Source organism: Betta splendens, chromosome 1 (assembly GCF_900634795.4).
Source record: "Betta splendens chromosome 1, fBetSpl5.4, whole genome shotgun sequence".
Classification (NCBI taxonomy): domain Eukaryota; kingdom Metazoa; phylum Chordata; class Actinopteri; order Anabantiformes; family Osphronemidae; genus Betta; species Betta splendens.
In genome coordinates, this window is record NC_040881.3 from 19,173,659 (window position 1) to 19,200,177 (window position 26,519).

General features: G+C 43.4%; 3 protein-coding genes across 4 annotated transcripts; 1 reads left to right on the plus strand and 2 right to left on the minus strand.

Annotated features, from left to right (window-relative positions):
- Positions 1 to 225: 225 nt before the first annotated feature.
- On the minus strand, positions 226 to 3,830 carry cwc25 (CWC25 spliceosome associated protein homolog). Its single transcript, XM_029144778.2, has 9 exons — positions 3,672 to 3,830; positions 3,106 to 3,278; positions 2,782 to 3,018; positions 2,180 to 2,249; positions 1,844 to 1,995; positions 1,639 to 1,711; positions 1,364 to 1,557; positions 680 to 847; positions 226 to 598 (listed from the first exon to the last, which is right to left on the minus strand). The coding sequence occupies exons 1-9, from the start codon at positions 3,687 to 3,689 to the stop codon at positions 487 to 489; spliced, it is 1,197 nt and encodes a 398-aa protein (XP_029000611.1). The 5' UTR covers positions 3,690 to 3,830; the 3' UTR covers positions 226 to 486.
- Positions 3,831 to 6,859: 3,029 nt separating this feature from the next.
- On the minus strand, positions 6,860 to 13,500 carry sp6 (Sp6 transcription factor). Its single transcript, XM_029151343.3, has 2 exons — positions 13,266 to 13,500; positions 6,860 to 9,844 (listed from the first exon to the last, which is right to left on the minus strand). Exon 2 carries the CDS (start codon positions 9,724 to 9,726, stop codon positions 8,800 to 8,802), a length of 927 nt encoding a protein of 308 aa, XP_029007176.1. The 5' UTR covers positions 9,727 to 9,844; positions 13,266 to 13,500; the 3' UTR covers positions 6,860 to 8,799.
- A 6,900-nt stretch (positions 13,501 to 20,400) lies between these two features.
- On the plus strand, positions 20,401 to 26,314 carry scrn2 (secernin 2). 2 transcript variants are annotated; one of them, XM_029148964.3, is made up of 9 exons: positions 20,407 to 20,689; positions 21,257 to 21,419; positions 22,183 to 22,364; positions 22,616 to 22,815; positions 23,915 to 24,130; positions 24,210 to 24,375; positions 24,534 to 24,714; positions 25,519 to 25,675; positions 25,775 to 26,314. In XM_029148964.3, the coding sequence occupies exons 2-8, from the start codon at positions 21,258 to 21,260 to the stop codon at positions 25,669 to 25,671; spliced, it is 1,260 nt and encodes a 419-aa protein (XP_029004797.1). In that variant the 5' UTR covers positions 20,407 to 20,689; position 21,257; the 3' UTR covers positions 25,672 to 25,675; positions 25,775 to 26,314. The 2 variants fall into 2 exon arrangements, with proteins under 2 accessions (XP_029004934.1, XP_029004797.1); XM_029149101.3 differs by lacking the exon at positions 25,775 to 26,314 and having other exon boundaries at positions 20,401 to 20,689; positions 24,534 to 24,737; positions 25,519 to 25,666.
- Positions 26,315 to 26,519: the final 205 nt, after the last annotated feature.

A 26,519-nucleotide genomic window follows, 5' to 3' on the forward strand; every position in this document is an offset into this window, starting at 1 on the left:
ACTCTCATTGGAGAATATCTGTGCGTACATAGTTTGGTTGACGCGTGTTAAAGCGAAATAAAAACCGGAAGGAATACAACATTTAGCAGCACTGTTTGATGTGCCATACATTTATGTAACCTGGAACGTTTTTACTGACTATGCTGTTTTTATAACAATATATTATATGTAAGCTTGGCGGTGTTTTATGTCCAGTAAACATTTTAAAGAACAAAAATAGAAAAGTCAGGAAAGATATTTTTATTCTAGTTACTACTCACAGGAGTACACCAGATAAAAGATGTCTCACAAACCCATTAAGATAAAAAAAAGATCCCATTATAATGTAAAAACAAAAACAATATACTGTACAAAGTTTAAATCACATTAATCTTACAAGGATGTTGGTAACTACAACAGAACAGCCAGAGGCATTAAACAGCTTCCAAGTATGAAGTCATAACTGAGCACATCTATTTTTTCTGTTGTAAAAAAAAACAAATGTCTTTATCTTTTCATAAAATTGTCCAGGGAAGCTGGTGTCCTTTGAATAGAGTAGATGTTCCTCTTGACACGATCTTCTAAGGAAGAGGTGGCAGCACTCTCCAGCTTCATGTCACTGCGAGTGGACAAGGCGAGTGTTATAGAAGTAAAATGTAAGCATGAAGGCATTATTAGGCCAATTACCACAGAAACCTACTGGATGAAGCCAGAATGACGCTCATGCTTGGTCGTTTTTTCCATCTGCTTTTCCTGCTCGTCCTGCCTCTTGTATCTTTTCACATTGTTCTCCCTGTCCTCCTCCCTCTGCTTGGCCTCCTCCATCATCTCCCTCCGCTTGCGCTCAAGCTCTTCAGTCGAGAGCTTCCTTACATCACACAGAAATGTGGTTAAAAGTTATTACCCAAATACCTTGTTTTGATTACCTTTTAGCAAATGGAACAATTAACCAGTTTAAATGAACTTGTAAAGCAGTGATCCAACAGAGTGAAGACAATAGCAGTGCCAAGGGTATCCTACGGCAGAATGATGACGCTCACTAAAGGTATATTCTATGTCTCTTTAAGACATAGAATTAGAATTTAGGACACCATACAAATCACAAATCAGACAGACCGATTTGTGATTTGTATGGTCACTTTTGATTTCATGCGGTTATTCTTAAAAATGCTGGGTTTGGACAATTCATTCAGTGCAAATGAGCCTCAGCACTGTAATGCAGCAGTATGGACGTCTCTGGAGCACAAAGTTGTGATGTGAATTTAACTGTATATGCAATTACCGTATTCCATATTTTAAACACTGCTGATTAATTCAGTATCGCTTCAGTATTTAAACTAAACTGATCTATGTAGCACGTTTCTGGAGCTCTGTGACCCCTTACTTGGACACGTGGTTCCTCTGTCGTTGGTATTGCTCCTTCTTTGGGCTAGAAGCTCTGTCAATCTTCCTGTCATTTTTGTGTAAAGACGAGTGACTGTCCCTGTGGATCCTGTGAGGTGAACGGGAACAACTCCTCTCACGCTGCATTGAGTGGTTGGAACGAACGGACGACTGGTGATATCCCCCACCTGGGAGCTAAGAAGAGCAGAATAAACCATCAAGTCCAGTAAGAAACTTATCATACAAATCTCCGGTAACTCTCTGCTCCGTACCGACCTGTAGGCCAAAGCCTGGGACATGATGGGAACGAGACCTTAGGTCTGCCGAAGAGCCATTTTTTGAATGTGACCTAAAATTACAATTGATTATGGATGATTTCAACAGTGTGAAGTACATGTAGAAATATTTTCTAAAACATGTCAAGTGCCACACATAGAATGCAGCATATTATATTATTAAATCATTCCCCTATATATGGTACCTGTGTTTTTTTTCCATTTCATCATCAGAGCTTGAACTTGAACTTCTCCTTCTATGACGCTTTTCTTTTCTCCTCTCTTTGTCTCCCTTCTTCTCCTTTTTCTCCTTCTTTCTCTTCTTTTTCTTGTCTTTCTTGTCTAGATTCTGACGCAGCTGGGAGAGAACAAACATTGGAATACAATATTTAGACACACTAATATCGTGTCTTATATTTATGAAGCTAGTTGAAACACAAATTTCAGACATGGGGGTTGGGGTTTTTTGTTGTAACATAATTAACTATCTAAAAACAAAAGTCACCAAACATGCCAAAAGCCTATCAGTTATTTATTTTTACCATTTCTTTGATTTTCTTCATCTTCACAGGATTAGTCAGAACTTCTTTCTTCTTCTCTTCCTCACGTTTCCTTAAGAACACAAAAACAAAAAAAGTTTAAAAGTTAGGTTATTTGCAATTTCCTGCATTGTTTTTTGAAAATGATTATTCAACGTCATTTTCAGACTATGTACTTCAATGCCTTTATCTATCAGTTGAAACAGTTGACATCAGCAGGAATGAACAAACTGATGAAAGCATTACAGGGTATTTGCTGAAGCTAGTAATCTTTTCAGGGTCTTGCTGTTGCTTTTATGCTGACATCTACCTATGGGAATCTTCCGACTGTGTTTTTTCCCCATCAACAACATGGGGTTTCCTTATGGTTACTAAACTAGACATTGACACCGTAATAATTATAGTGCTCATATGTATTTCTTTTTACTGTAAATCAGTTTCACATTAATGTAAGCTTTACATTATGATATAAATTGTTTAGGCCCAACATAACGTAGATATTAAATGCCTATTAATTGAAGTAGACTTGAAGTAGACTTGAAGTAGACTTGAAGTAGACAGAAGTGTGGAAGCAGTTTGAAAAGGTTTTAAGTGACATCACTAACCTGATTTCAAACAGAGGATCTTCTCTTATCTTTGCAGCCATATCAAGGCTGGAGGCAGGAGTGATGGGGTTGAAGATGGACCCAGGCAGGAGGCCTGTCTCCGCTGATGGACCGCTCTCGGGCTCCTCGTATTGGTCTGTGATCTGCTTGTCAATAGCACGTCCCAGGAGATACTCATCTCTGGACACCTGACCAGCCGGGCCCTGGTACATCCAGTCCAGCCGATCATCCTTTTTTCTGTCATAAAAAATTATACAGTATAATTCACACACCACACCATTATGGTCTTAACCACGTAAACACAATCATATTAAATACACTAACTTTATAGCACCAGTTTCCTCTGCATATTTGGTGATTTCTTCTCGGGCTCGTTCCTCCTTCAGCTCTTTCTGCAGCTCCTCGATTTTCTTGCGTTCGGCCTCATATTTCTGCTCAGCTTTCCAAACACGCTCAATGTTTTTCATAGTCTGGGGATGCCAGCTCTTTTTCAAATTCTGCCAGAAGATGAGGGGGAAACTTTTAGCATTTAGCTGCGCCTTTTTCAATTCAATTCAGTTTATATTTATATAGTGTCAAATCACAACATAGTTATCTCACGGCACTTTAAGACCGTACACAGCAAGCCTTTAGTGGTAAACTTGTAAACTTATTCATGAACAGAAATTTGGATCTTTCATATACAATACGAAACAGCAACAGTTTTACAGTTACCATAATGTAACGTAAAAACATGATAGGAGTAAAGGCAATGCTGTGTCTTACAAATGTTTCCAAATACTATTATTGTTGTGTTACTACACCTATAAGGAAAATTAATTTTTGGATTAACAACCCCTCCCAGAAAAATCACAGAACGCGTCTATCGTTAAATAATAGTTCCTACTTACCAAATCTCCGCCCCCCATCTTGGAAAAACCGTTTTAGTCCAACAAGAAACGGTAAAGGTCGAATTTACTCCAGAAGAAATGTAACAACAACGCCAGCTGAAAATGGAGATACTTGTGTGCGATGTTTTACGTATTTCCGGTTTGCGTAATTATGCTTCCGGGTCTAGCTGATGGTGCCTTCAAGACCTACCGTAAACCCCGAGAGTGCTGACGTGAACGCTCATCTTTTCGACTCTGTAAGCCACTGCAGTTAATTAGTGGGAGAGCTGAACAGCTCTCACACTATTGTTATCTTCGGTCTTTATTATTATTATTCTTCTTCTACTTATTCCGCCCTTTTTTTGATTGCTATCTACTTTTTAACGCTTCATCGTAGAATCGTCGTTCAACTTTCTAAACGTGTGTCATCTTTAGGAGATGTGGGCTATTACTTTTTATGTTTTCAGCTTTTCAACTTTTAACGTTATTCAACTTTTTTCATCGTTTTTTTATAATGGTCGTCTATGGGAATCATCGTTAAACTTTTTGTCAACTTCCCTCTTTTCATCAGCGTCTATCATCGTCATACTTTGGCGTAGAAACGTCATTTCAACTTCAAAAGCGTCCATCATCGCTCAACTTTCTCCTCGTAAATCAGCGTTGTCGTATCTTCTATACTTTTCGACTAGTGAGCGTTTAAATATGGTGTGGTTTTTGTTAAATTTTCAGCTTTTCCATTAGTGTGTATTGGGTCATTTAGAGTGCGTGATGTCACAGCCAGAGTGCGAGGGTGCGCTTTTTAAAGACAGAACTTCGGTCTTTAACTCGTCGCTACAGCCACAATTTCTACTCTATGAACGTAATTATTTCACTAAATCGTAGTCATACTTGTCTTCTTTCTAATGATGTGTCTGGCTTTACCCTCAGACTTATACTTTAGTCGCTATCGACCTCAAAGCACAGAGAGATCCTGAAATTCTCCCATAGACTCTAATGATAATTTTTGGCAGACGTCTGGAGAAAAACAAGGAGGAGACATATTTTGAAATTGCGACTGTGGCTACAAACGTTTGTCCTCAAACATAAAATTCACACCATTTGCTCATTGAAGCCTTGGGACTCGAAAAATGAAATAATCTTTGTGATAACTATTATGGTTTAGCTGGAACAAGCCTGTTTATACAGGGTGAAACTCTGCTTTTTACAGAGCAGAATGAGCCTGATTTTCCCGCCTTTTGTCTCCATGGCGACGGCGCAGCTGCAGATTTGACTGACAGGTCAAACTGCTGATGCTCAGTGTACAGAGCAGTTCCATGCTTGTTACTGATTAGTCAACCACACTATTGGATTGTGTAGTGATTAAGCACGCACTTCCTCTAAATCCTTTCAAAATAAAAGCACCAAGCCAAATAATTAGCTTTAATAGCAGTATTTCTGCTTTTAGATGGGTAATTATGACTTTTTAAAGATAGATTAACAGTTTAGTAATTACCCACACATGCTTCCTCTAAATCCTTTCAAAATAAAAGCACCAATGCCAATTATTAGCTTTAACTGCACTGTTTTTGCCTTTGAATGGGTAATTATGATTATTTAAAGACTAATTGACAGTTACGCTATTACCCCCACACATTTCCTCTAAATCCTTTCAAAATAAAAGCACCAATAACAATTTATTACCTTTAATGGCAAGATTGATTAGAAAATTTGTGGTTCTGAATACTTGCCAATCGTTATAGAGACTACTTTAGAGTTCAGTAAATAGCCACTCAAACTTATTAAGGTGCTTTTATTCTGAAAGGGCTAAATCTAAATCTTTTGCTTTAATAGGGCTATTCTTGCTATTAAATGATAAATTATGATTATCTAATGACTATTTTATAGTTTAGTAATCGCCCACACACAACCTCTAAATCCTTTCAAAATAAAAGCACCAATGTAATTTATTACCTTAAATGGCAAGATTTTTGTTTCTGACTGGTAAATTTTTACTAGTTATTAAACTATTACACAGGTAATTATTTACAAATACTTTCTTCAAATCAAAAAGCTAGTCAGCTTATTTATGATTGTTAACAATGCACTCTGGTCAACTTTTTAATGTGTGATATATTTTTTATCTTGGTCAACTTTTGAATCATTGTCATATTTTAATCTTGTCCTAGTATGACATTGGTCATCTTTTTAATCGCCATCTTTTGTCATCGTTTTATTCTTTGTCAACGTTTTCTCGTTTTCATCGCTTTGCCGTAGTCAACTTTTGGACGTAGTCAACTTTTTTGACGTCAGCAGCTTAATCAGCGTTTGTCATGGTTGCGGCAGCAGATCAGCTCTCCCACGTAATTTCTCGAGAAATTACTTTTTCTAGTTATAAATTATATAATTATGAATAAATAAGAATGAAGTAACTTAACTGTCGATATTCTTTGGATCGTACTACAATTACAATAATTTTATTATATTAAAATTGGATGATGTTATGTGAATTTAGATAATAGTTTATGTGAAAATACAGGTTAGTAGTTAAAAGCACACAACAAACTGTTTATCTCAGGAACTTTATTGAAAAGAATTCCTGTCTGAAGAACAGACTGGTGAGGAAATACAGGAAAAACAGGAATTAACTGCTCAAAATCTTAAGCTGGGATCAATATTAGCTGGCAAAAAAATTAAGTTCAAGTTGAATAACTTCAATTAAATAAAGTTGAGCACTTTATTAAAATCAGATTATCTTTCCTGGTTCCCACCTTGTTTTTATTCATTGTTGATAATTATTGTCAGAAATCATAAACATGATTAATGTCTTCAGATGAATACCGAACTTTATTACTAATGACATATAATTAAAAATGCACAAATGTGTGATTTGAGAGTGTGCTTCAAACTGGTAGCCCTTCACAGTAATTGCTACCCAAGAAGCAGCTCTCAGGTTCAAAAAGGTTAGAGAACCTTTATCTAAGGCATATTTCTGTCTGTTTGTGAAGCATGGGCAGTGTAGTGGTGCTTCTGCCAACAGAATTGGTTGTAGTTGTTGTATTTGTTTGTTAATGTGACTATTGGCAGATAGAAACAAGCCATCTACAGATGTCTGTAGGCTCCACACTAGATATTCACTGACTGAAAACATTTGCCTGTTTCATTTGAACATTAATTTGCAAACAATACTAGTCAGTTTGCACATGTCCTGTAAATAAAAGCTCAACACTGCGTCAGGAAGTAATTTTTATTCAGTAAAGAAAAATATTAGATTAAATACAAGTTATTACACCATAATACTTAACTTATTAAACCTTTTTTTATATTTTCCACAAAAAGCCTTTACTACTGCAACCAACAGACAACAAAAAGGTGTCCATCTGTGTTCTACTGACCATCACAAACGAAATCATGATATCTATATCTATAATAACATGAACAATATGAAAACTAGTCAATACACAATAATTGACTAATGTTTAAGCACTGTCTTCTGTTTCTGAACTCCTATACATGAATACAGCAGTTGTGGGCCTCCAATAATGCAAGCTCCCTAACATGTAGAGATGTCAGCCTAGTGTCTGTGGTGATACAAATGCATCCTATCAATGCGTTAAAGTAAAACTGCTCACGCTGCCGGCTACAGAACTACTGATCATACAAAAATAGAACACAAACAACCTAAAGTATTACTGCTACGTGTTTCTTCCTGCATGTTGATTCTTCTGCAGCTTTAGAAGCACCAACTGCTGGTGACAGAGCATGTTGTTCATAGCTTGGTGATAATAAAGCGCTGTGATGTTCAGGCCACTTGAGGGCAGCACACCGTGTAATATTTGCCTCATTTTAATGTGCTTGCATGTTTTATGTTCCTCTTTGTTCACCTAATAGTTGCACACTTTGTCTGCTACGTGTGCTACCATGGCTTGAACTTGTAGTGTGTTTGTTGCCAAAATAATTACTGAGTAACTGAAAAGTTGAATGATAATGACTCTATCTTTTAGTTTGTTACCTTGAGCAACATCTTTCACATTACACATATTTAACTGGACCACTTTAAGTGTTGCACAGGCCGCTGGATTAAACCTCCTTCCTCGTGATGTAATGAAAAGCTCCTTCATCTTGGAGGCCTCACTCAGTGCCAGCAGCTTGTGTTGTTGACAGGAGCGAGAGCTGGGAAGTCTTGTTTGTGCCAGATACGGCCACTGTCATCGGCATGCCCCGACAGGAGCCGGCTCCATCCAGCACGGCAACATTTTTCTCTACGTGTCCAGCTGGAGTTTGTTTCTTGTTTCTTACCTGATGTGTTTGAGTCTGTGCACAGGTTTCATTCTTCTGGTGCATTTTGTTGTTACACATCTGTAATCTGAACACATTCACGTTCTCCTGGTGCGTGATCACTTCCAGCAAATGTTTTACCATGAAAACACGTGAAATTAATTACAGTTAACCTTTGCAAACTGTGTATTTGAGCCTAAACAATTTACTGGTCCAAATTTTCAAACCTTTGTCTGTTATTATATTATATTATATTATATTATATTATATTATATTATATTATATTATATTATATTATATTATATTATATTATATTATATTATATTATATTATATTATATTATATTATATTATATTATATTATATTATATTATATTCATCAGCATCCCTTATCATAAGCTCCACTCCACTCCACTGTCATTTGGTTTCTGTACCATTTGAATTAGTTATATATCACTTCCAACACTTATGTTATGTCTTCTCACAACTGTCACAGTAAAACAAACTCCTTGTTTTACGTCCCTATGTGCTCCACGTGGAACATCCAGTTTTTTCCAGTTTTTGTTCGATGTTGCTGTAAACGCGCCTTCAGTTGAACTCATTCTAGTCTCTTGGTCGATTGGAAGCAGTAGCTCTAGCAGCAATAGAATTTTGAAGCTGCAGCTTCAGCTCAGTTGCATCTATGGCAACCACTCGCTTTATGGAAACACAGAAGAAATAATGTATCCATAGACTCAGCAAAACCGCTGCTTTATAGTCTGGAGATTTTGATAATCACTGAGTTAGTCCAGAGGATTCATTCGCGGGAACAGGCTGATCAGGAGTTTCATCCGGTTTCCTTCGGTTTCTATTCTATCATTAAACTATGACATGGCTATCACAGACATACATATGACTTAGCCCGACTGCCCGGTCACACTAGAGACCGAGGGGTCGGCCTCACATTTCAGCTTCAGCTGCGGCTCTGTGCTGTCGCACGTGGACACGCCGGCTGACGACTGAGGAGGCGTCGGTGCGTCGAAGCCCTTGTCCATCCTCCCGTCGCCGTTCGCCCTCTCCTCGCCGGGTCCCGGCGGGGACTCGTGCGTGCGCATGTGCTTGGCCAGGTGATCGTTGCGCATGAAGACTCGGGGGCACAGCGCGCAGCTGAACTTCTTGGCCCCGGTGTGTGTCTGTAGGTGCCGCTGCAGCTCATCGGAGCGCGTGAACCTCTTGCCGCAGAACAGCCAGTTGCAGACAAAGGGCCGGTCCCCACTGTGCCACCGCAGGTGGGCCTTCAAGTGGGAGGTCTTGGCGTAGGCCTTGCCACAGCCAGGAATGTGGCAGTTGTGCATGTGCTTTCTCCTGCTGTCGTCGGCGCTCTGGCCCAGCTGCTCCGCGTGGACGCAGTTGGGGCAGCGACACACGGCCTGGCCGGCGCCTCGGGAGGAGGAGCGTCGCTGGGGCTTGGGACGGACGGAGACAGAGCTCTCCTGAGGTTCCTCCAGGGAAAACGGCTCCTGCTGCAGCATTTCAGGAGCCAGCGGCTCCATCTTGAAGCCGTCCTGGGGGAAGAGGTGGGACGAGTGCGAGGCCGGAACGTGTTGAGCCGGAGGCAGGTTGCACAGCTGTGGGTCTGAACCGTAGGGACCCAAAGAGGGCTGCAGCCCCATAGAACTCCCCGGACCCACCGAAGGCAGGCCGACACCTTGGCCTGTTTGTAGGTCTATCCAGCCGCCGGGCTGGATGTCCCTGTGGAGGTCCCACCACGTGGGAATGTTCATGTCTTCTGAGCTGCCACTGGGTGGTGCTGTCCGTAGCCAGGGCTCGTAAGGGTGGGCCATGTGAGCAGGGGGTACAGGTGCAGAAGCTGAGGAGATCTGCTGCTCAGAGTGGGATCACAACCCTTTGGGCGGCGCTGAGAGGATTAGCACATGATGGGGCGCCAGCGGTTCAACAGGCCTGTAACACAACAGAAAAAGAGGTGAGGCTTCAATCTGATTTGGACCTTTGCCTTCGCGCTTGCGTTCTCATGATTGATGACTTCACTAAACCAAACACCACTTTGATGTGTGGAGGTCACTTCGTTCAGCCTGAAAGAGCAAAGATACTCAGCTTATGCTGAACAAACCTTTCAGAAGTTCACAGGTGCAGACATTCTGGCCTAAATCCTCCTGTCTGCATTTAAATAACCAGCCCCGAACACGCCTCCTTCATCACCCGTTCTCACGCTGCGTGGCCATGGAGAGATGGGGGGGGGGCAGACATGTCCAGACAGCAGCCTGCCACATACATCCGCTGCCAGGTACTTCCCATGGAGGACAGTCAAAGACAAGAGCAAAGAAAACAACAACATCGGCCCTGAGGGCGGCATCGAGGGGGGGGGGGGGGGCGGGGGGGCGATCGACGCTGGTGAGACAGGGGGAGGGCAGACAGAGAAGGGGAGTGTTGACAGGAGAGCAGTTTGGGGAAGGAAGACGTTCCAGGGAGGTATGGCTGCGAGCCAACGTCTATTTGTACGTCTGTGAGGTTTTTGTCGATGAAACTTGGCAGAAACCAGAACCAGTTTTTTTATGAATCACACATGATTTATACCAACAGGCCTCAGGCGAGTTACAAAAGGAGCCCGCCTCCTACAAACCAGTGGCAGTCAGCATCAACAGTGCCAGACTGACGGCATCCAGGAGCCTGAGAATGAGAGTCCAACAATGAGACGGGGACAATTACAGTATGTGTATAATTATGAGCACACGCTCCCGTCACCCGCACTCTGCATCTGCAGGCATGTACGCTCCACCAGCGTCAGCCGGGACGCAGCATATGAAAGCCTGACGTGTCTGAGGAGATTTACGAGAGCCTGCCAGACTCCAAACATGTCCTGGCCCCAAACTACTTTGTTGAAACCCCCCCCCCCCCCCCCCCCCCCCTCCCTCCATCCGTGAACATCTACAATTATCTTTACAGCAGGAAACAGTAAAGCAGTCTGAAGCTAGTGTCTTAATCCTGAGATCACTTCTAGTGATATGATCAGGCACAGCAGACGAAACAGGCAGCCCAGAAGCAGAGAGCAGGGAGGATGGAGGCCCGGGGGTCGGAGGTCGGCCCGACAGTGAAGGATCACCTCAGTGCACCTCAATTTGCTGAGCAAACACAACCAAAGCAAACGGATTACGCGTCTTTCTCAAAGTTAAAAAACCCTCTCCAGTCCCAATGAAATCGTAAAGCAATTAGCTTGGAATTCTCTGGTGCTAAAGGTCAAAGCTGATTTATTTCACGTCAGCCTGGAGCCAGCCGGAGCTGCTGCTCTGTAATTTTGGGGGAATGTGACTCGCGCACGACGGACCGGTCCCTCCGACCAATACGCACGCTGACATGACCATAAACAAAGCGGGACAGAAGCGCCCCACTTTGTTGGCTGAGGAGCTCGGAACCTTCGAGCTCCCGAGGGAAACAGCTGGCACAGGGGGGCCCCAGGGAAGAGGAGGAGGAGGATGAAGAGCGATGACAGAGCTCTGGTCATAAAACCTGCCCAGCCAAGACCCAGCGCAGCCCCGGGTTTACACGTCCGCCATGGGGAGGATGCTGGTGGAGAGGGAGCAAGCACAGCGCAAGGGCTCGCTCATGGTCACACACTATGGCTCCAGTTTGTAAACAACTTCTTTTTTATAATTTGATTTATTCTCATATACTACACACACACACACACACACACACACACACACACACACACACACACACACACACACACACACACACACACACACACACACACACACATTCATGAAGCAAATAAAGTCAGCAGCGGTCAGGTTACTTAACAGACGAAGGTACCAGGACATGCGACCAAGTGCAAAATGTTCACTGGACGAACAAGCCGTAAATATGTTTAAATGAATATAAAGAACTGACCTAGTGACCAAACTCTTGTGACGCTTGTGAAAACTGTGATGCTGCAATAACAGCAAGGGATTAAAGAGTTCATGTGTACAGTATGATGTGCTGCAACTACTACGATTCTGACAGAAAGATAAGGGAAGTGACATACAGTGTGAGATGAAAGGCTAATCTCCTCTTTCAGTACATGATCAGATAAGAGATGGCCTAAAATGGGAGACTGCTTAACGTCTTCAGTGAGTTAGTGTCTGTGTAATGCAGGTTTGGAGACGCTTGTATCAGGACCGAACTAAATCAAAGTGGAGATTTTATTTCACACAATATGTAAAAAATTTAATGTTAAGGATGCACCTGTTTCTTAAGTTTGAATATGATTCATAATAACCACTGTCACATGCACATATGAGGGAACCTTACCTTTAAACTTTATGGAGCTACAGTTGTATATGAATGGTTTAGTTTAAGGCGCATAAACACTGTGGACATGCCCATTTCACCAAACCATAACAAAAGTCACTTCATGGTGACTCACCACATTAGGAAGTTAGGATCTGAAATATTTTAACATATAAATGCCTATAAATGTACAAACACAATGAACCAAACTCCAATCACTTTCATTCAATGATCACAATCAAATCTAATTATGTGCATCTCTAAATTAATATTTTCCTTGTGCTCATTTAAACTTGGTTCATTTATAGAATCACAGCGAAGGCCGTCTCACGCAACATTGGGGCCTGAAATATTATAACACAAATCATACTCCAAACACCTTTATTCAATCATTACAACCGAATCCAGTGCATCTATTAATAAATATTTTGCTTCATGAATAAATGTATATGTTAATGCTGTTTTAAACACTTTAATTTATTTAGATTGTTTGGTGGTTCTTCCCATAAGCAGCTGAGAAATCCTGTGGGCTCAGTTATAAATGTTTATTTACAACTTTACTATTAAAGTGTTATTTTTCCAACTGAAGTCTCATTTAAAACATTAATTTAGCACATAATCAAATCTGGATATTTTTTTTTATCTGACTAAATCATCCACCAGACTTCATCCCACAGAATTTGACCCTTCGCACCAACATGTCAGCCTGAAACTGTCAGTAAAATATAATCCACATAATCTGGATTTTATATTTATATATTCAGATCATACTCATATTGTAACCGAGCTTTCTATTTGAACAGATTCTGTAGAACACAGAGATTAGTTCTATTCTAAATGTACTCTCATTCTCAAGTTTGTGTATTTAATGTGTTATTATAGGAACTGTATTATTCAGAGTTCCACTACTTTGATTTCCTCGTCTACTCGTCAATTCTCACTGACCCTTGGTTCCCGTCGTTGAGTTGGACGCGACTGGTTTATTAACTACTGGTTTCAGGTTATGTCTGTGTTGACCCAACCCGCCTGAATTAAACCAGAACTCTGACTCCGGGTCGCAGACAGAATAAATAAGTATGAATTTCGGATTTACCTGTTTTTCCTCGGAGCTTGGTGCTGCTGTTATGTTTGTTCTCTGGAATATTTGCCGCTTGGTTGTAGAAACGTTTTTGTCACCTCAGCTTTGTTTCCTTTGCTTTGGACGAACAAATGCGCACGGAAAAATAAAATCCTCGTATGTCATCTGGTTTTGTCCATCGCGGACGCTTCAGGTGAGGCGATGTGAACGTTTTGGCGCACAGGTAAGCAGCCTGTTCGACAGAGACAAACTTTATGATAGGCTGCGCGTCCTGAGCGCCTGCAGGACCCGCCCCCTGAGCGCCTCCAGGCCACGCCCCCTCCGCTACTGGCCGCTCCGCCGCTGAGATGCGCCCTCCTCAGCTGCAGGTGAGGAAACGACTGCTGCAGATCAAGAGCTGTGGTTTATTAGTACAGTTACTCTCTAGATACTCTTTGTGAGTATTTAAAATATGTGCACATTTATTGTTTTACCCACTGAGACCCACCTCTGTATATATTTATTCATTTAGGGAGCCTTATTGTCTGAGGATCTGAACTTTAGCTGTTGATACCTATATTTTCACTTCTCCTTTTACTTAAGTTTTAAATAATATTACCATAGCAATCGTATTTCTACCTAGGTGAGACCTGCACAGAGGCCCATTATATTTTGTTTATGTTATTGTTTTTAAAGGCAAATTTATATTTAGGTCGATAGTAAAAACCTGTTTAATTTCACTCGCTTATTTTCTCATTTCATACTTGTGAGGTCTGTCAGAAATAAACCTTCTCAAACAGCAGCATCTGTAAATGAAAGCACACAGTGGTCATGGCACGATGAGCCGAGCAACGCATCTCTATGGTGTTAACACACCTTCAAAAATAGTTAGTGATAAAAATGTTGCATGCAACAGCCACTTGTTTCTGAAGAAGTGTAATTAGACTTTTTACAAATCACGTGATATTTTTTCTTGATACAAACCCTAATATTCATATTACAAATTGTGTAACACACAATCCCCCTGAATTTCATTCTCTCACATCACTAAGACAAACCTACATCCTTACGATGTCTTATGTTCTTCTCATTAGAATTCAGGAGCTAAATCAGACTAAGTTAAAATTCAAAGTGTGGGGCAGCATTGTAAAAACAAAAAGTATCACATTAAAATTGTGTTTAAAGTGATTACATGTTTACGGTACATGCAGACTGAGAAACATCTCCCAGCTCGTGAGCCTTGTAACATTACAGCTTAACACGTCAGCCTTGAATGTAAATCAAATATTTAAATGAGTAATCAAATAGTTTTTAACCTCATCGTCCTTTGAGGCTTTTTTATTTGTCTCCTTGCCGAGTTAATTCCTTTCCTGTCACAGCATGTCAGTGGAGCGGCTTCAAATCGACTGACAAACACAGACCACAGACAGGCCGGCGGGTAGTCGCTTCCTACCTTCTGTGAAGCAGCACTTAAAGAAACGTCGAGTTTGAACCGAACACACGCGCAACCATATAAAGGAACCACAGCTTGATCAACAAGCACCAACAAACACTTAACCCAGGACTTGCCTTTACAGGAAATACGTTCATTTCTATGAGTTCTATCCATGAGCACGATATATTCTAAATTAGGGTAAAGACTCATATGCTGCAGTCAGATGTACCTGTGCACTGAGATCAGACCCCTGGCTTGAGGACCACACACCATGTCTAAATAGTGTTTACACACGACTTTAAATAGTCAAGCACGTTTCCTCATGAACACAATGCAGCACAATCAGAAAGACGCAGCCAAATAACAGTTAATTACAGAGCAACCTCACGCAGGGATGTACAAATTTTCATAATGATTTAAATGTGTTTAGACAACGTGTTTGACACTTTTTATTTCAGTCTGCGCTGACATATTTTTGCAAAAGACTTCATAGCATGAGCACATGAAAATGTTTGTACTTTTACCATGTATCAGCATTTAACCCAATCCGATAAAAGTGCAGTGAGATGAGCTACCGCTTTGACCTTTGACCCCCAGCTAGAGAAATCCTTTCAGCCCAATAGTTAAGTCAGTGTGTTTATTGTAAATTATACATGACTCACAATTAAAGGGTAGATTTTTTTAAATCACAGTATATGTGGGTTAAAGCAGGGACAGGGAACGAACCCGAGTCTGCTGCTACTAAGTTAATATTTTATTTACATTTAAGTTAATATTTTATAATATTACATAACACTTCAATGTTATTCACTTTCGCTGCAGTGTGATTAACGAAAATGTTTGAAAGCTACGCATAGTGACAGGAAATCGAGACATGTGTTTGCCCTGAATATACAACTATTGGTCTGCTGAGCTGTGTGTTAGGGCCTGAAAACCAGTTAGAGCAGTAGCAAAGTCCACATCTCTAATAAAAAAAATCTTTTTGGCTGGTTTCGGTTTTACTTTACTATAATTTTCATTTCCTACACTGGCTCCGGAACTACATAGTGTGTTAATACATGAGCTGGTAAGCGAGCCATCTGACAGAGCCTAGTTTCTTTCTTTGTACCAAGGCAACGTAACCAGCTATGCAACACGTATTTTACAAAAGGAGAGTGTATCTGCTGGCTCCAGAGCATATTCCTGCATAGTTCTAAACTGTTCTGACTTATTATATGCCTGTAATCATTTACTGGCTGCTACACACCCACACATGCTATATGATTGCTTGTTAGCAGCCATTGTGCTGTTAATTATAGCAATTAGTCAGGAACAACTAGTTTTTGCTTTGGTTCTTCTTAGGGTTAAAGAAGTTTACGTGACAAATCTGCCTGAACTCTGGGACTTTCCTTTAAGGACTTCGTGTTGTGTATACAACATTTCCACGCTTGTTGTGTGCAGCCTGACTCTGATTCAGCGGCCTGTGGCTGGCTCCACTTGCCCGTTGTCCCACGGGAACCACACTGGTGTCCCAGGCAAATCCTGCCGCCAACATGTCAGCCTGCAGAGAACCGGGCTGCAAAGCCTCATTTCCCCTTTAGTGGCGGAAAAAAATCCAAACAAAGTAAACAGCAGGTAACCAGCAGTCAACTTCCTTATCCTTGTTAATTATTCAAAATCCCGGAGGAGAGACCAGCCCTCGGTCGTCTTCTGACTCACATTTCTTTTCCCTTATACAAGCACTCACTCACTCACCGCAGCGGCCCCCCCTCCTCCTCCTTCCACCTCCCCTTTCAACTTCAAACCACTCATTTCTGCAAGCTGCGCTTTGATTGTACCAAACACCTGTATTTTTCAAGAAGAGACTTCCTCGCGAGTCCCCGCCTCCCATCTTTGATTGTTAAACAGCAGTGGCGCCGTCATTACTGTCTGTGCGACTGATGCCGCCCCGGCCTCCCCTCCCAGGTTCCACCTCTGCCTTTCAACCACATCTTTAATTGCTCGGAGAAAATTTGAATTGCTTTATTTTATCTAATTTTGAAAAGCCTTTCTGGTGTAAATGCGCGTGTGGGCAGAGGCTTGCTAACGCTGAGACGTGTCCCGTGAGGTCATGCCAGGACGGCCTGCATCAGCAGCCCACGCTGGCTTTGCTCTTCACCCAGACGCGTCCTCTGCTCGGCAGAAGGTGTGGGAAGTCCTTCATTTACCCAGATGGACAGGGACCCACGGTGTCTTTTTTTGGCTCAGCAGTAATCCTGCAGGAAGGCAGACAGACGCGCAACACACCATCACACACCTTTGCGGCAGTAATACCATGCTTTATTAGGCAGCTCGTCTCCCCCCTCAGATTAATGTCCTCCAGGCTTCTCACCAGCTGTTTCCGTCCCCTAACACCCCTCATCTTCCTCCGGCCGCCCCCTCCCTCACATGGCAGGCGCACAAACCGGGCCACGACGCCGTGCGGCTCCTCGAGTGTGTGTCAATGAGGTTGAGCTGAACGGCAGTTCTTAAAGTCTATGACGGTGCTGAGACGTGGTGTTGATAAGTTGATGGGTTCACAGCGTCTTATTTGCACCCACCTGAAGGAGCACAGACCCAGTCATCCACGGCGTAATTAGATTCGGTCCCACTTCCCTTGAACTGAAGCTGAAAGTCAAATCTCGTGGGCTGGTTTTTGGCCAGAATCGTTTTTTGGCAGATACTATATCATTCTTCACAATCGTTTGCTGTCAGGTGATTTGATGTTTTGTTGTCTCTGTTCACTAACTGTTCAGTTTCACTCCTGTGGCGCGTACTCGTGCTGCGTGTTTGTGTGCGCAAGTGAGCGCTTGGGTGTGTCCGTTTTTGGCTCAGGTGTGTGTTTACTCCTCGCTGTTTGTGTGTGAGGGCAGACAGGATGTGCGACGCTTGTCAGCACGCTCGGGGAGATGAAAGATGAGAGGGCGTGGAGGCAGCTCGGTGCCGCTCAGGCAACAGGTTGTCTCTCCTGAAAGCTCTCAAGAATTCGGCCTCGTTGCCTTGAGCACATTGTGCGAGCTGTGAGTGGACGCCACTCATCGCTTAAAACGAACCAGAGAGCGGGTGAAGCCCAGGTGCGTGATGCATTATTCCAACCTCCCCTTCTCGTTCCAGTGGCGCACACTGACCCATCATGCGTCGGTTTTAAGAATGAAGGTCACTGAAGCGCATATTAATGACAAACAAACAACAGGTGAGATTAATGTTGTTAGAATGTTGTCACTCATTGCTATGTGGATCAGCAGGTTTACATGCTGCCACCGTCTAATTTAATCCAATTCATTCATTTGGCCTTTTCAGGGTTACATAAGGAGGAGGCTTCAATATATTAGCCACCATATTTATAATGAATAATACTAATCATTGCACTTTATTAGTGTATGTATATATAGTGTATTAGTATTTAATGTTTATTATTCATGGTTAATTTTGTTTCCCCCAGAAGGAATCAGAATATAATGGATTTAATGTAAAGGCCCCTTTTTCATTCGACACCTCTGGATCTTAGCCGAGCAGCCATCACAAAGCCAAATTAACAGACGCTTAACTCCTTGTGTTTGATTAAAACATTTTACTGACACACTGAACTTCAACAAGTCTGTCCAGTAATAGTCAGTTGTGTAATATTTCCTATTCACACTGCTAGTTCCTCTGTATTCACATGTCGCTCCAGGGCTCTTAGCACATTCTTCAGAGGCAAATTGTTCCAGCTGTTACTGTTCGGCTTCAACATTGACTCGAGCTCCAAAAGAAGCGTCTCATTGGGGCTGAGCTTTTGTTTCTGAGGAGACCACCCCAAGGCTTTGTTTTTTGCTGTTCATTGTTTTTAGACAAATGTGAACTCAAGCTTCAGGCTGTTGTATCACTGGAAGCCTCAGGTCGCCACGAAGTTACTCTGACAACAGTGTCAGAATCTTTTTTTTTAACAAAAATCCCTGAGCCTGAAGCTGCAGAAAATGCTTTTGCAGCCATGTTATGTAGCAAAAGTGTGTAAACCTCTATTAGTGTACTATTCACTTTGAAGAGGTCCTGCCCAAAAAAAAAATACATTTTCACAAATTTTAAATTGTTTGCATATGTTTGAAGAAATGCTAAAAAATCTAAATCAGGTCTTAGCTTATGTTCATGCAAACGCTGTTGTACTTCCAAGTTTGGGTTGTTTGGGTTATTTATTCTTCTATTATTCCAAAAGAAAATAAATTACAGAACATGTGCAAATAAAACCAAAAGTGTCTAATTGATGATTATTCAGAAATAGTTCAAATTTTCAAATTTGCTTTCTTTTTTGGCTAAAATATCTCAACTGAACTCAACTTTATTTATAAAGCACCTTAAAAATCAACATAGTTGGCCAAAGTGCTGTTCACAGACAAACAGCAGACAAAACAAGTTAAAATAATAAAAATAAAAACAGGAAAAACAGCAAAAGCCAACATCTCAAACTGGGTTAAAATGCCAAGGATAACATAACAATAAAAGAACTTGAAATCACAGAAGAATATTTTGCCAGCAGACAGTTTTGGGAAAGTGTGTGTCTGGAAAAGCCGAGCCCACAGACAGGAAGTGTCAGACACAAAATCCAGTGAAACACCAGTGAGGGGAGACACCCACTTGATAAACGCAATGACACACAGGAATTTGCCCAACTTTAATTATACTGATTAGCCAACATATGATCCAGAGCCCTGGTAAAATGCAATGGTCTGCACTGTGGCTCACGTAGAGCCACAAACTAGAACCCGCAAGACTGTAAAATAAACAAAAAGAATGACTCTACTGGGGGGGAGTTCTACGCTATTTTAGTTTTAAATTTAAATAACAGTTTGAATTTCATAAAGAATTCAAGAGATATTCTAGTTTGATGGAGAGACACTTGAATAACCTGTATCACAACAATATTTCTGAATACTTGACAAATTTGTTACCTAACAGGCATGAATGAGGTATGAACAGGTAGGATGGACTTTATATGAGCAGTTTACTTGTTTAGCTTTTAACAAACATGTCAGTAAAGAGCGGGACGTTAAACTAACTGCTAAAACATGTGATGGAATGCAGAGTAAATTAGGACACAAGTGGTGTAAGTTATAGTGCTATGTGCAATATAGTATGTTTTTTGGGGTAGATCTGGTTTATGATACAAATAACACATGTTTCATTACACTCTAAATATAAACCCTTGAGGTATCACAGTACAGAGCTCATCACACAAGTTTATTCTGTAGTATTACATATATTACATTACATGGTCTGTATCAAATTAAATAATGTAAATGGTGAACAATGAAAAAGCTAAGAAACTCACTCTTTTCTTTGGTTTATTTTTGTCAGTTGGTGTCATTATACCATAAAGTAATAAACATTGGTTTGGGGGGGGCAGCTTTTGCCCAGGGCCCCAGCAGATTCTATGGTCGCCACTGTGGTGATTAAAAGGTCCCAAAAGCATTTTGGAAGGATTTGAGTATTGTAACATTTTATGTGACTTAAAAAGGTAAGTTTGTGATTTCAATAGTAGTTGAATAATTAAAACTTGTCAACACATATAATTTAATATATTTAAAAAAAATCTAAATCTGTAAATCTCTACAACTAAAAAACAGCAGCACACTAAACATTTTGTACAAATAAATAAACTGTCGTGATGGTTTTAACTCATGAAGAAATAAATCCTAAGGAGTTTACTTTGTGAACAGAGCTCCGTTCACGTTGTCATACAGACGTTATCAGATGAAGGCGACAAGAAATAAATGAGGCACACGCAAACATTTGCCCGTGGAGGCGTCCGTGACTTCCGTGGAGCGGAGTCATGACGGCTCGTGGCTGCGGTCGCGGCGCTGACAAACACACTGAGATGATGCCGTGCAGCTTTGCACAGGTGCGGACTGGACGCTGGGAGACGGTGAGCTGTGCTTGTGGCCAGACGAGACGAGACCTTTAAATACAGACCTTGGGATTTCTCGGTCACGTGACTGTGGATCTACAACCTGCCTCCTCGCAGCCGGTCGTCCGCCTTTTCCACCGAACCAAGGTAAACGTTTCCCGCAGACTCGCTCCGTTTTACGCAGCGTTCGCCCTGAAGTTGAACGTGCGACTGTCCGTCCCCACGGCGCCGTAAAACACGACATTCCACGGACGGACAGGCGGGGGCACGCGGGGAGGGACAGTGTGGGCACGTCGCTCAGGCCTCCAGCAATAAACACTGATCTCAGCCCGAGCGTCTCCTGCGATCCGCGCACTTTCGGACACGTTATTTCCGGATCAGACGCGAACGTTTGGGCGCAAACGCGATGCGGGAGCTGCAGTAGCGCTACGTGGCGGTGGGATTTGTGAAGATTACAGACAATAAGGTGCTCGGCACACGACTGGGTCCTAATCCCTGTGTGAAAGGGATGGGCAGCTCAGCGAGCGGATGAGACTTTCTGCAAAGCCCGCCTGGTGGGAGCGGGGACCCCCTCTCCTCCACATGCGTGATTCTGAGCGCGCAACGCTTCTGGATGTTAGAGTCCGTCAGAGTCCGAATACCACGAAGTCTTTACTTTGTCATGCGTGCTTGTTTTGAGTCTCCCTCACAGACATGTGTGTGTGTTTGTGGCAGGATGGCAGAGGCTCCCATGTCATGTGACTGTTTTGTTTCCTTGCCCCCTGGCTCCCTGGACGACCACGTGATTTTTGGGAAGAACTCGGACCGGCCCAGGGATGAGGTGCAGGAGGTGGTCCACTACCCTGCAGCATCCCACCCTCCAGGCGCCACGCTGGAGGTAACACAGACCGGCACCAGCCAGCAACCGGCCGCAGCAGGCAATTAATACAGAGCGAATCCGTACACAATATTAGAATATTTGTTTGTATTAATGCATAGGCATTAAAATACCACAGCAGGAAGGGACCCAACCTGAAAGGCTCAGTCCTAGTGTGAATGACAATTATTAACCACAGGCAGAATCCTGAAACACTCAGTAGCTGTAATCAGACTCTGATAATATGCAATATGGTGTTTTGCAAATCGCACCACTGATCAACTGTGAAAATATGTAGCTTAAATATGAGACCTTTTAAAATAGTTAACAAGCCGTCATCTATGTTCTTCCACTGGTTCTTAATTTGTTACATATTAATTTTGTGTTAATGTGTAATATATTTGTTGGGAGGCGTTGGGTTGAGATTCTGGTTTAATGTATGTCATCCACTCTCTAAACTGCAAGAATCAAACCCAGCAAATACAAGTTAGGAAGTGAGGTCCACCTCCGTTTGCCCTCTTCCAAATCATGATTATAGGGTGACACAGAATAATGCTGATCGATGAGAAGGCTAATATTGTCTTTTATTTTTATTCTAATTAACTGTCAGTAATATGCAAACGCCATTACTGGAAGCAGTGACTTATTAGAAGCTTTGTTTTTTTTTTAATATCAGAAACATTATTATTCCCATTATGACACCAGTCAGTCTGTGATCAGCTGGTTTTGGTATTGGAGACCCTCTCTGCCATATAATGAACAATAGCATTGTGTTTTTTCCCAGTGTACCTTCACCCGGATCCCTCAGGTGGAGCGGACCCATGCTGTGATCCTGAGCAAACCTGCCTGGATGTGGGGGGCTGAGATGGGAGCCAACGACCAGGGGGTCTGCATTGGGAACGAGGCGGTGTGGACCAGGGAGCCGCTTGCTGCGGGGGAAGCTCTGCTGGGCATGGACCTGGTCCGGTAGGCACCACCTTTATGCTGCCTCTCAGAAAATGGCGTTGCAGTAATTCGTTTGAAGCACTTGTCATCGCTGTGTAAAGCATGCGACCATGTCCAACTAACTCACCTGAGCTTTATGTTCTTTAACTTAGACTAAGACCTATTTATCCAGCAGTGAGACATAATTATTGGTGCCACACATTCACCTGCTTTACAAAGCGACAGCACACATGACACATTTGAAGTAACCCAGCGTGGCGCTTGACGCTCAGACTGGGCCTGGAGCGGGGCGGCAGCGCCTGCGCAGCGCTGGCTGTGATCACCAGCCTCCTGGAGCAGCATGGCCAGGGCGGCCAGTGCAGGGAGGACCCCGAGCCCTTCAGCTACCACAACACCTTCCTCCTGGTGGACCGCAGCGAGGCGTGGGTGCTGGAAACCGCCGGGAAGCTGTGGGCGGCGCAGAGGGTCTCAGGTACGAATTAAGTCTGTGTGTGTGTGTGTGTGTGTGTGTGTGTGTGTGTGTGTGTGTGTGTGTGTGTGTGTCTGCGTGCGCGTGTGTGTGCCTCTGAGCATGCAATGCGTTTGGCTGCAGGATCAACCACACACTCGCTCACAGTGCCACTTGATAAGACAAATGTATTCATGTCTGTTAATTAGCTTCACCACAGACGACATAGACGCTGCTTTAGCTCACACGCGGCAATGCGATTGTGCAACCTGTGACAGCTTCTCAGTGAGTCATCAAACTTGTCAGTGAATAGAATTTCCTGGGGCTGCAGCAACATGTTTATTTAAGTGTTCAGAAAAATGTGCGTGACCAATGATTTCCTGTCTCCCCCAGTCTGATACCTTTTGTTTTTCTAATTAATTAAAGTCGATGACAATGAATAGTAGCTAATGCCAGGATTTATCATTTCGTGCTGCTTTGTTTATTATATTGCAATAGTTCAAAATAATGATTTTTATTTCCATGAAATATGCAAATGTTTGATGGAAAATTTACTAATTTATTTTTAGTTTGAGCCAAATAGAGTTTGAAACAAGCAGTGTATTGGTTGATACCTCCGCAATCTTGAATACAAAACTGTGGACACAGGTAAAGACCAGATCGGGCTTTTTCTCTGCCCTTCAGGTGAATGCGCTGTGTTTCAGCGGCGCACAAAGAAGCGGCAGCCTGGACCACACTTGTGTAACGGCAGCCACAGCAGCCCTGTCATTTCTAAAGCCACGGCTGCTGGAGTGGCTGAAAGCGTCTACAGGCCTAAAGCTGTTCAGACTAACGTTATGCGTCGAACACTTAAAGTCTTAAAGAGCAAATGAACGCTAAACCGCACAAAAGGCTTTAAAGTCTGTATGAAACTTCTAAATGCTTAACGTGACTCGTTGGCTCTTTCATGTGCAACGCTAAAGTCAAGGAGAAGCATCCTGATCTCCGTTCATTCCTCAACACGACACCACAGCTTATACAGATGCGTTACATAATTCAGCCAATCCTGCAATTGTCGGTGCGACTCTGCCACGCTCCGCGTTGCCTTTTTTAAAAGCGGTGACTCGCAGGGGGTTCCTTTCAGAGGGCGTGAGGAACATCTCCAACCAGCTGAGCATCGGCGCCGAGCTGACGGCGGAGCACCCGGAGCTGCGCGGCGCGGCCCGGGCCCGGGGCTGCTGGGACGGGGAGGGGCAGTTCAGCTTCTCCCAGGCGTTCAGCCCCGAGGAGCCGCCCGCCAGGATGGAGCTGGCCAAGCAGCGCTACCACGCAGGCGCGGCGCTGCTCCGGCAGCACCAAGGTGAGCGGGTCGGCCGCCGCCGCCGCCGCTCCGTGCGGCGCCGCGCTGGCGTTTACAGCGCTCTGCTCCGTTCCCTCAGGCCGGATCACAGCGGAGGTGATGATGTCCATTCTGAGGGACAAGCCCAGCGGCATCTGCATGGACTCGGGCAACTTCTGCACCACAGGCAGCATGGTGTCGGTTCTGCCCAGAGACAGCAGCCTGCCCTGCATTCACTTCTTCACCGCCACCCCGGACCCGTCCAGGTTGGTTCTGAGGAGGAAACCCTCTTAGACACGGGCTTATTTTGAGCAGGAAACGCTCCTTCCTCGTCCTTGCTTTTCCCATCTCTGCTTTGGGATGAAGGGATTTTCTGAGTCGGCCTCTCTCTCTTTCCCGTTTCCTTCCCTCTTAACCCCGGCAGGTCTATATTCAAGCCTTTTGTCTTCTCGGACTGCTCCACTCCAGTGCTGAGGGTCGTCTCCCCGCGGTTCGGCCCAGATGACCCTGCCAAGACGCAGCCTCGCTTTCAGAGCAAAGTGGACCGCAGACACGAGCTGTACAAGGCTCACCAGGTGGCGCTCGGCACCATGGAAACCAACCCGGTGGGCACTGATGGACGACCTAGGTCAATGATTCTGGCAGCTTGAAGCTGCCGATCATTTCATTTCCATCTGAAGCAGAATCACTTTTCCTGAGGGTTCCACAGCAGAGGTCTGATGCTCCCGGCACAAAGCCAAGCACAGCAGGACCTCACAGTTAGAGGACAGGACACATGATGGGTGCAGACTAAACATAAACAGTCAGAGCAGGGCTTCAGACATGACCGCTCTGCAGCCGGAGCGTTGACTGCCGTAAACAACATCGCACATCACCACTAGTGAACGGACATGACTTGAACAGTTTACAGGGAAGGTTAGAGGAGGTCCAGCCCCATTGCAGGTGTGTGTTACATACAAATTCATATATTCTGCAGCATGGCATGATGTATTTTGCTTCTCCGCTCAGTGCAGAGCAATGTCAGTGCTGTAGGTCTCTCTATTTCCATCTCTTTTCATAAATGCAAAACGGTTGACTGCGCAAATAACTATATGTTCCCTACAGTAAACTTTTATTATGTGTGATGGATGTGCGCTTGCATTGCACTGGCCTGCTGGCCGTCTTGGTGAGCAGCCAGCCAGTGTAAAACCCAAATTAGCACGTAGAGGAAGTGGAAGTTGGTGACAGCAGGTGTGCAGCTACTGTTATTAAGGCAAAGTCTCCTAATACATCTGTCTGGACCGAACTCGGAGTCTAAACTCGTGGATATTTTACGTGATGTTACAGACGGTGGCTTGGTTTACAAATACTAGTTCATTAGACGTGTGTGTGTGTGTGTGTGTGTGTGTGTGTGTTTGTCTCTGCCTCAGGACGTGGGTTTAGCGGTGTACGAGATCCTGAGGGACCTGGAGTCTCAGTGTCTGGGCGAGATTTCAGCCATGCTGAGTGGAGAAATCCCAGGAGATGAACTGGGAGACTTGTTCTTTGATTGCGTGGATGCGGAGATTAAGTTCTACCAGTGAGGAGGTATGAGGTGGCGCATGTATGACTTCTAGCATGCGAGTGTTCCTTGCAGGAGGCGTGACTGGCCCTAACGCATGCTGTGCTGTGTCACCGCGCCCTCAGGTGGACACCGCTAGCGCTTGCAGAGTGGCAGGAGAAGAACCTGGGACTGTTAAGAAACCGAGTTCACCGTCAGATTGGCCTCCGTCTCACTCGCCAACCAACAGACGCATCCCTGACACCATTCCGTCATTAACAGAGACTAAGCCTCTAAACTGCTCGTGTGATTGGAGCATACGTATCGTGTGTATCACCCAGGGAACAAATCACTGCACCTCATTAGTGAGCGTAATGAAGTAGAGAACTCAGGCCTGTACTGTACGTAGTGATGTGGCACAAATACTGTACGTATGGCATTTGATTAACATTGTTTGTTGTTGCAAATGAGAGTTGTCTATAACCTGTAGATAAAGAGCCAATAAAGGATGTGCTAGTTTGTCCTGGTGGCTGTCAGAATATGCCTCATTGAGTTGGTTGCATTTTAAATTTGTCCTCTCTCAGACTCTGAAACGTTTTAGTCTGTGTGGGGTCACATCTACATTTGATCATACTCCAGTGTCTTTGCTCAATTTACTAATAAATGAACAAGATATATTGTCTTGATCACTCCGGCAGTTTTTGTAGAGCATAATTCTATCATTTCATCATCCCTATGTCTTGCTTTGATGAGTAAGGAGTTCAGCATAATAGGGATGTGAGCGTGTGTTCCTTACATCACCGCGAGTCTCAGTAGACAAAGGGTACTCCACCACTGTGTATTAGTCTGGGACAAAGCTACCATAGTGGTTACATTCACGCAATGTATAGA

Excerpts from the sequence above, each read along its gene's own strand:
- cwc25 (XM_029144778.2), bottom strand. Across the intron at positions 848-1,363 it reads CAGAGGAACCACGTGTCCAA|GAAGCTCTCGACTGAAGAGC; the intron begins GTAAGGGGTCAC and ends GTGTGATGTAAG. Across the intron at positions 599-679 it reads CGTCATTCTGGCTTCATCCA|TGACATGAAGCTGGAGAGTG; the intron begins GTAGGTTTCTGT and ends GTCCACTCGCAG.
- sp6 (XM_029151343.3), bottom strand. The coding sequence starts at position 9,726 with ATGGCCCACCCTTACGAGCCCTGGCTACGGACAGCACCACCCAGTGGC.
- scrn2 (XM_029148964.3), top strand. The coding sequence starts at position 21,258 with ATGGCAGAGGCTCCCATGTCATGTGACTGTTTTGTTTCCTTGCCCCCT. Across the intron at positions 24,131-24,209 it reads GCTGCTCCGGCAGCACCAAG|GCCGGATCACAGCGGAGGTG; the intron begins GTGAGCGGGTCG and ends CCGTTCCCTCAG. Across the intron at positions 24,376-24,533 it reads GCCACCCCGGACCCGTCCAG|GTCTATATTCAAGCCTTTTG; the intron begins GTTGGTTCTGAG and ends TAACCCCGGCAG.